The sequence below is a fragment of the Nesoenas mayeri genome, assembly GCF_963082525.1.
Source record: "Nesoenas mayeri genome assembly, contig: SCAFFOLD_35, whole genome shotgun sequence".
Taxonomy (NCBI): domain Eukaryota; kingdom Metazoa; phylum Chordata; class Aves; order Columbiformes; family Columbidae; genus Nesoenas; species Nesoenas mayeri.
This window is the reverse complement of record NW_027659961.1, coordinates 316,682-326,239: the sequence shown is the minus strand read 5'-3', so window position 1 is coordinate 326,239 and position 9,558 is coordinate 316,682. Positions and strand designations below refer to the sequence as shown.

Sequence of the window (9,558 nt, the reverse complement as noted above, 5' to 3'; positions counted from 1 at the left end):
CTTCTTGTTCTGACATCAAATCAGGAGGTCTTGCCCCAGAGGTGTGTTCATGGAAACCAGATGCCCAAGTTACATTTTAAACTGTGACGAACAGTTTTTCTCATCTGGTAGGAAGAGAGAATTAGCAGAAACATCCCATCATCAGGGAGGGGATTTTCCATGAGAAACAGCATGTTTATTTTCCTCAGAGAAGTCTCCCCTAACTTGTCACTGCCTTTTCCTCCTTGCACAGGTCCTCATGCCCACAGGCAGCCAATGTCCAACAGCAGCTCCATCACTCAGTTCCTCCTCCTGCCGTTCACAGGCACACGGGAGCTGCAGCTCTTGCACTTCTGGCTCTTCCTGGGCATCTACCTGGCTGCCCTCCTGGGCAACGGCCTCATCATCACCACCGTAGCCTCGGACCAGCATCTCCACACCCCCATGTACTTCTTCCTGCTCAACCTCGCTCTCCTTGACTTGGGCTCCATCTCCACCACTCTCCCCAAGTCCATGTCCAATTCCCTCTGGGACACCAAGACCATCTCATACTTGGGATGTGCTGCACAGGTCTTTTCATTTGTCTTCTTGATAGTGGCAGAGTATTATATGCTCACCGTCATGTCGTACGACCGCTACGTTGCCATCTGCAAACCCCTGCACTACGGGACCTTCCTGGGCAGCAGAGCTTGTGTCCACATGGCAGCAGCTGCCTGGGCCGCTGGGTTTCTCCATGCTCTGCTGCACACGGCCAATACATTTTCACTGCCCCTGTGCAAGGGCAATGCCCTGGGCCAGTTCTTCTGTGAAATCCCCCAGATCCTCAAGCTCTCCTGCTCACACTCCTACCTCAGGGAATTTGGGCTTCTTTTGTTTAGTGCCTGTTTAGTTTTCATGTGTTTTGTGTTCATTGTGGTGTCCTATGTGCAGATCTTGAGGGCCGTGCTGAGGATCCCCTCTGAGCAGGGACGGCACAAAGCCTTTTCCACCTGCGTCCCTCACCTGGCCGTGGTCTCCCTGTTTGTCAACACTGTCATGTTTGCCCATCTGAAGCCCCCCTCCATCTCTTCTCCATCCATGGACCTGGTGGTGTCAGTTCTGTACTCAGTGGTGCCTCCAGCAGTGAACCCCCTCATCTACAGCATGAGGAACCAGGAGCTCAAGGATGCCCTGTGCAAACTCATATCCCTCTGTTTTCTGAAGTAATAAACTGTTTATCTGCTTCTACTTAGCAATTTTAATGCAACTAGTTACAGGTCCAGCTCGTCATTTCTATTTTCTGTTGTTGATGGTGGTTTTTTATTGTAATAATTTCGTCATCCCATTTCTAAATGTCTGCTTTTCTTTTATAATCACTGGCTGTGTAAATGAGGAGCCATGATCTGTGTGTATTTTAACAAAGTCAAGGGTCCTGTATTGACTTGTTTTTCACTATATCCTTCCTGCAAGGCCTTTTGGAGATTCAGGGACAGTTTCTGTGTATATGGTTGGGGGTAAAAGAGTCCATAATGTCAGCCTTGCCAGGGAGCACCAGTGCTTGGTTTTCCAGAGCTGTTCTGTTTCCACTCCCACACTCTGCTTCTCATCCCTGGTGTTGGTGCAAGGCCTGAGTGCTCTGGCAGCTTGGTCATCGTCCTGCTGTGTGTCAGTGCTGTGGGCGCAGGCAGGGACAGGCAATGGGCACTGCTGTGACAGAGCTGGCCTCACAACAGCCTTTCCAGAGTGAAAGGTGATGTCCTATAGGCAGGGCCTGAACGTTTAAGTCTTCTGAAAAAGATTCTCTCAAGAACATATCCAAGAAAGTGACCCACAGATGAAACATCCGTGTGCAGCTGAACAGTGTGTGTGTGCAGGGCTGGCACACAGCAGTGTCCTCTCACAGCCAGGCTCATGCCAGAGACCTGCAGGACCAGCAGAGCAGGGCTGGGCTGTGCCCAGGTTTACTGGACACTCTGGGCAAGTTGCACCAAGGGCATCACCATGGACTGGCCCCTCACAACCACCATTTCCAGCCCTGGCCTCAAACACCAGCTCAGAGCTCTTTGTCCCTCCACAGACAGACACTGAAAGAGTATTCCAGCAGACCATGTTTGCATTGTAGTGATGAGATATAAGCATGCACATCGTGTACGTGAGGTGACATGAACCTGATTGAGCACAAACACCATCAGCTATTCCTTGGGGCTTGTGGGGCAGACAGTTTATTAAGGTCACACCATTTTGGGACTAATATCCCATAGGAAACTACCAGAATGCAGCACTGAGATGTGCTTCCTTGAACCAATGTCCATTGCTAATGATGAGGGACATCAAAGATGAGAGTAGAACATGGTGACACACCATGGGTCTAAGGTGCCTCCCATCCTTTGGGAAGAGGAAGAGAAGGCCAGAGAGACACCGTGATTCCTGCCTCTATGTGTAAAAGCGAAACTGTCTGTCCCTGAATATCTAAATGTGTTTTAAGATTCCATGAGGCCAGCTCAGATGTGGACCTAACTGTGTGTGACTCCAGGGAGAAACCCCAGCGGCACAGTGAGATTCATCTCAGCTCCCTTGGACAGGCTTATTGCAAGTGTCCCTGTTTGCTCCATCACCTTTACCATCTCCACCACATGCTGTTCTACACAGTCCTACACCTGCCCCTCTTTCCCTGTGGGAAATTCTGGATCGTGGTCTCAGAAGTGCCAGAGTGATCAGAGAGGTTCAGAGGTCCCTCAGAAAGGCAGACGTCAAGCCCATCTTCAGGAATGGCAGGAAGGAGAACTGGGAGAATGACAGGCTGCTCAGCCAACGTTTGTCCCCGAGAGGGTGACGGGCCACATTCTCCTGCAGGCATCTCCAGGCAGCAGAAGGACAAGGAAGGAATTGCTGAACCGAAATGGGCAGGGGAAAGAAAGGCATGTTGAGTACATGGAGTTTTGCAAGGCCCCAGACATGGTCTGCTGTGGTGTCTTAGAGCATATTGGTGAGATCTGGGATGCAGATGTGGATGTTGTGGTCGGTGGGGAGTTGGCAGCATGACCAAACCCAAACATCATAAGTGGTACAAAGTCCTGTGTTCAGTCAGTTATAAGCGGCATCCCTCAGTGATGAGTACTTGGGCCAAAACTGTTGAACGGCTTCATTCTGCCTCTTCATTATGTCATGGAGCACATTTTCAGCTCCTATGTGGATGATACAAAGCTCAGCAGAGGCCTAGAACAACCTCACCTGGTGCACCGTGCCTTAAGCAGGAGAGGGAGACAAGATGATGTTCAGGGCTTTCTGCAAAGCTGAGTTATTCTATGGTTCAGTTATTCTATGGGGAGGGTCAGTGGGACATGAGGAAAGTGTTCTTCCCCCAGGGGTGCTGGACACTGAACAGGCTCCCCAGGAAGGTGTCACGGCCCCAACCTGACAGTGTTCAAGAAGAGACTGGACAACGTCCTCACACACACGGGGTGACCTGTGAAGTGTCCTGTGCAGGGACAGGACTTGGACTCCATGATCCTTTGGGTCCTTCCAACTCAGGACATTCTATGATTCTATGAAATACTAGGTCAAAAGTCCATGTTTTCATTGTACATATGAGATGTAAACACACACATCATGTGCATGTCCAGTGTGTGCATGTGGTGAGATGAACCCAAGTGAGCACAAATGCCATCAGCTGTTCCTTGGGGTGCCATAATGGTCAGTGGGACAGAGATGGTGTTTGGGGGTATCTTGCAACCTGTGTTATTGTAGGATTCCATGGATCTTTTCCTTGGAGGGCTCTTTCACGTCAGAATAGACAGAGGAAGGAGAACAAAAGCAGAGGCAGAAGCAGAGATGTAAAATGCCCCAGAGTAAATAGAGCAGCTCCTCTGAGGAAAGTTTCTCCACTCAAACCCTTGATAGGAAATCTATCAGATACATTTGATGAAAGCAGCTCAGTTTGATCTGCTCACACACTGGATCACAAGGAGGGTGATGGTGGGTACGATGTCGTGTGGTCACTGTGTCTCAGGAACTCATAGTCCAGTAGGAACCAATGGGTGTGGAGGGCACTGTGAGGTCACTTCTGCCTCTGCAGGGGATTGGCCAACAGCAGGAACATGGCTGGGAAAGGACTGTGAGGTCACACACACGGACGAGCAATGAGGCCCAATCAGCATGGCTTGATGAAAGGCAGGTCCTGCTTGACCAGCCTGACCTCCTTCTGTGACAAGGTGACCGCTGAGCAGATGAGGGAAAGTCTGTCGTGGGCAGTGAATCCGCCCCACGGGCTGTGGGTGTTGTGTCCTTAGACTGCAGTGAAGCCTTTGACACCGTGTCCCACAGCATCTCCTGGAGAAGCTGCAGCTCATGGTCTGGATGGTGTATGTGCGATGGGTAAAGAACTGGCTGGAAGGCATTTTAGAGCCATTTGTCCCGTTCCTGTTCACATGGGCATCCCATGAATGCATCACTGCTCTACTCCAGTGTAAATAGGCACAAGGCTTATCCACCTGGACCTCTTATCAATGCCACTGGTTTCTCCAGCAGCCTCATCCTGGACTGTGGGATGCCCAGAACAGCCCTCCCAAGACAGTTTGACAAAGTCTTTTTTCTAGACCATCCCCACATCCCTGCTCAATCCCCTCATGTACAGCTCAAGGACCAGAAAGTTTGGGCACAAGTGGAGCTTTGAGAAAAATGGTCAGAAAAGCTTTGAGGTGCACAGAGAGCCCATCACTGTGTTGGCAAGCTGCTCTCTCTGAACAGGCCCAGAGGACCTGGACAGCATTTGCTGTGTCCCAGAAACTCGCCTGGAATGTTGGGATATGGAGAAGAGGTTTGGTCTGGGAAGGGACAGACAGGGGCTGGTGGAACTGGCTGGTGTGACCGTGAGACGTCTCCCAAACACCTCAGAAAAGTCCTGGCTCTCAGGGAGGCTGCATGGTCCTCTGAGAAAGAAAATAGCAAACATGACTTATCATGGAATCATAGAATAATTGTGACTGGAAGAGACCCTTAAGATCATGTAGTCCAACCATAACCTAAATCTGGCACTAAACCATGTCCCTAAGAGCCCCATCTATCTGTGTTTTAAACACCTTCAGTGATGGGGAGTCCACAACCTCACTGGGCAGTCCGCTCCATTCCTTCAAAACCCTTTCCCCAAATAATGTTTTCCTAATATCCAATCTAAACCTCCCCGTGTGCAACTTGAGGCCATTTCCTCTTGACCTATCACTTGTTACTTGGGAGAAGAGACCAACACCCTCCATGAGAAAACCTCCTTTCAGGTAGTTGTAGACAGCTACAAGGTCTCCCCTCAGCCTCCTGTTCTCCAGGCTGAACAGCCCCAGCTCCCTCAACCGCTCCTCGTGAGACTGGTGCTCCAGACCCTTCACCAGCCTTGTCACCCTCCTCTGAACTCTCTCCAGCACCTCAATGTCTTCCTTGCCATGAGGGGCCTCAAACTGACCCCAGGATTCAAGGTGCAGCCTCACCAGTGCCCAGTACAAAGGGATCATCACTTCTCTGGTCCTGCTAAAGCTCTGATTGAATCAAGGATTGAACACCTTGGTGTGACCCAGTTGGTGACAGGTTAGACTGCAGACTCCTGAGGTCCCTTCAGCCTCAGTTCTCTCATGATCCCATTGTGATGTTGGGCTCTGTTTCAGACTGGAGCAGAGCAGGCGATGATGGGGCAGGATCCACCTGTGCTGTAGGTGACCATCTAAACCAACATCTCAGCCAGGGAACCAGCCAACACCTCAGTGTGACTCGCTCTGGGCAACGTTTGAGGAGTCCTGGGCAGGGCAGGTTCAGAGGGCATGGGGCGCTGTGCAAGACACAACATGATCTTGGCTTCATGCCTGCAGGCCCATCAGATGTCAGTTGATGTCAATGACAATTAAAATAAGAACAACTGAAGACAAAGATCCAAAGCAAAGGAAGGTGTCAACTTACTCTTTCTTTCTTTCTTTCTTTCTTTCTTTCTTTCTTTCTTTCTTTCTTTCTACTTATTCATGTATGTATTTAAGTATTGTATGTATTTATTTATATATTTATCTATTTATTAACTTATTAATTCACTTATTTACTTATTTTCTTATTTTTTTACTTATTTATTTACTAATTTACTAATTTGTTTATTTATTTATTTACTTTCTTATTTAGTTATTTATTTATTTTAAGGTCTTTGCAGGGGATTATCTTTTCTTTGGAAAGCAAAGAGTTCTCCAGAACTGGGGATGGATTTAGGACACAAATGTCTTCAGCTCTAGGGACACAAACACCTGGTGCCAGTGTAGATGCCCCGGGTACCCCTCCCCAGGCTCCACTTGCACTACCGAAGAGAGCTAAGCAATGTAGTCGGAAAACCAAAACTAACGGGCTGGAAAAGGCACCTCCAGCTTTATACCGAGCATGACGCTACTGGTAGAGAATAGCTTGTTGATTGACCTGGATGTCAATCAAGGTGCTGTCCTGTCTGTGCCTCCTCTTACCAATTTGCACCTGCAGCTGCACTCCAGAGGAGTCCTTGGTTTCACTGACAATAGTCCAGGTAAATTAAATAGAAATAGATAAATTAAATTAAGAAAATACACTTAGTGCAATCCCTCATGTAACTCCAGTCACACGGAGCAGTCAGTCCTGCAGAAGGGAGCACCTTGGTCCTGAACAGCCCATCCCAGCAAGAGAGAGCAAAAGGGCAACAGGCAGAAAGGCCCAAAGGCCAACAGCAAAATGGCAGAACAGCAAAAGGCCGAACTGACATGGAACCCCTGACAGGATGAAACTTCTGAATGGAACTGACCAAACCAGCTGCAAAACCCAAAGTAACGGATGTAACAAGCCCAAAAGCCGGCTCCAGCTTTAGACTGAGCATGGCGCTAATCATGGGGAATATTTCATTGATCAGCCTGCATGTCAATCCATGTGCCATCCTGTCTGTGTCCCCTCCTGTCAATCTGCATCCGCAGCTGGATGGCCAAAGAAGTCTTTGGTTTCCCTGACAACAGCCAAGATATCAGTGAGTTCTGACATTCCTTTCATAGCAAATGGGAAACACTCTAAAGCTGCTAAAAGACAAAATGAACTCTATCCCAGGGAAGAAACAGTGTTATCTCATTATTCTCATAGTAAATCTAAACAAAAGACTGTACTGGCTGTGAAGGAGAGAGGTTCAAAATGCATGAAGAAAATTAACCCAATTTCAGTAGAAACAGCACATTTCCTCAGGCTCCCCTTCACCAGGCTAAAGAAGTTTGGGTCTCTCAACATCTCCACACGTGACCCAGACTTTCTCTGGCCACACGACAGCTCCTCCCGTTCCTCCAGAATGGGGAACCTCACACTGGAACACACGACTCCAGATGTGACCGCACCAGTGCTGAGTCACGATGGACAATAACTGCCCTTGTCTGGGTGGCCACGCTCCTCTCAGTGCAGCCCAATGTGCTCATGGGCATGTTCCTGCTCAGCACCACTGAGAACTGTCTGAACATCCAGGCTCAGAGGGTTGTGACCAGTGGCACAAAGCCCAGCAGGAGGCACCATGAGGAGCACTGAAGGACACCATATCCCTACCCAACATCTCCTCCTACAGGTGTCTGTTGGGTCCCTGAAACCACCTCATTGCCAAGGGGGAGAGCACTGCCTGTATGGGGTGGAGGAGATGGGGTCTGAAATGAGGGTCCAGGGGCAGTTTCTCCTGGTTTTTCATGCAGCAACAAGCTGGGCTGGATATTTGGAGAGAGGAACTCTTCCTAAGGGCCTCCAAGGGGCATGGGGATGGTCTACAGTTTCCTGCATGCTGCCTTTTCTGGTGGAGATCACAGAGGCTGCCAGCCCTTTAGAAAACCCAGGACAGGCCTTGTCCTTCCTGTGGTCACAGCTGGACCCCAGTTCTCCTGCTTGGCCCCAGCTCAGGAGCCTTGTATAGGGGTGATGCTTGGGGTAAGGTTGACAAGAGGGGTGCATAAGTTTGTCCTAAGGACATATGATGAGCACCAGGACTGAAGTACCAGAGCAAAAGGATGTGGCTTCTGGGTGAATACTTTCTTCAGTGTCCAGCCCAGGTCAGCTCCTGTCTGATCTCCCCCATCCCTCCTCTAATCTGCTCTTGTGCTCCTGGCCCCTTCCCTGTGCTCCCCACAGGGCCCCAACCTGGCACAGATGCTCTGCAGAGCAGGTTGTCTGCAGGACCATGGGGTAACTGCACACTGGTTGTGCTGCTCAGGGAGGGACACAGATGCAACTGCATGGGCTGCACTGTCACTGAGCTAATTCCCGGGGGTCTAAAGCTCTGGAATGAGTCCAGAGCATTTCTTGGGACTCATTGGGTTTTCCACTCTTTTTGGTTCAGCAATGCCTTCCTTGTCCTTCAGGTTCCCAGAAACTGGTGCAGGAAGACGCTGCCTATCCCTTTCTCAGGGACAGAGTTAGGCTGACCAGCCCTGAATTCTTCAAATCCTCCTTCAGGCCCTTCTTGAAGATGGGATTGACATCTTCCTCTCCTGAGGACCTCAGAACTTGACTCTGATTCTGCTGTCACTCTTGAAAGAACAATCCAGCATCATGAGCGAGGGTGATGGAGCAGACAGGAGCACTTGAGATGAGCCTGTCCCAGCAGCTGAGATGAATCTCACTGGGCCAGTGGGGATTGTTCCTGGAGTCACACACAGAAATGCCAGTCTCAGAAATTCTATGCACCCAGGGATGCTCAGAGACAGAGGCTGTCCCTTTTACACAGAGGCAGGAATCACAGTGTCCCTCTGGCCTCCCGTTGCCACTCCAAAGGGGTGGGAGACACCGCATCCCTGTGGTGTGTCACCCTGCTCTGCACTCATCTGAGATGTCCCACGTCATGAGGAATGGACACGGGGATCACAGTTCAAGAAAGACGATCCCAGTGGGTGGCTTCCCGTGGGCTGTTACTCCCAATGTGAAGGTCCCACAGGCCTTCATGGAAGCCCCGGGACTAGCTGGTGTCGTTAGTGTTCACCTGGGTTCACCTCACATCCATCATGTGCTTGCTGACATCTCATCAGAGCAATGCAGACATGAATTTCTGACCTACTCAGTCAGTGTCCCTCCGTGGAGGGAAGAACAACCTCTGTGAGTGGGAAAGAGAGGCCATTGCTGGAAATGGTGGTTGTGAGGGGCCAGTCCATGGTGATTGACCTGGGGCTCCTTCCACATGGTGTCCAGTGCACGGGGGCACAGCCCAGCCCTGCTCTGCTGGTCCTGCAGGTCTCTGGCAGGAGCCTGGCTGTGAGAGGACACTGCTGTGTGCAGCCCTGCACATACACGCTGTTTATCTATACACTGGTGTTTGAATCTGTGGGACACTATCGTAAGCATATGATTGAAGATATAAACCATTGTGTATTGCCCTGAGGAGATCACCTTTCTATCTGGAAAGGCTGTTCTGAGACCAGTTCTGTGACACAAGTGCCCATTGCCTGTCCCTGCCTGCGCCCACAGCACTGACACACAGCAGGACGGTGACCAAGCTGCCAGAGCACTCAGGCCTTGCACCAACACCAGGGATGAGAAGGAGAGTGTGGAGTGGAACCAGAACAGCTCTGGAAGAACAAGCGCTGCTGCTCCCTGGCAGGGCTG

The 9,558-nt window shown here is 50.2% G+C and overlaps 1 protein-coding gene across 1 annotated transcript; it reads left to right on the top strand.

The window, feature by feature from the left end:
• Window positions 1-255: 255 nt before the first annotated feature.
• On the top strand, window positions 256-1,185 carry LOC308052546 (olfactory receptor 14J1-like; the record flags this gene model as incomplete). Its single annotated transcript, XM_080364621.1, has 1 exon — window positions 256-1,185. The coding sequence occupies one exon, from the start codon at window positions 256-258 to the stop codon at window positions 1,183-1,185; it is 930 nt and encodes a 309-aa protein (XP_080220747.1).
• Between the last annotated feature and the right edge of the window lie 8,373 nt (window positions 1,186-9,558).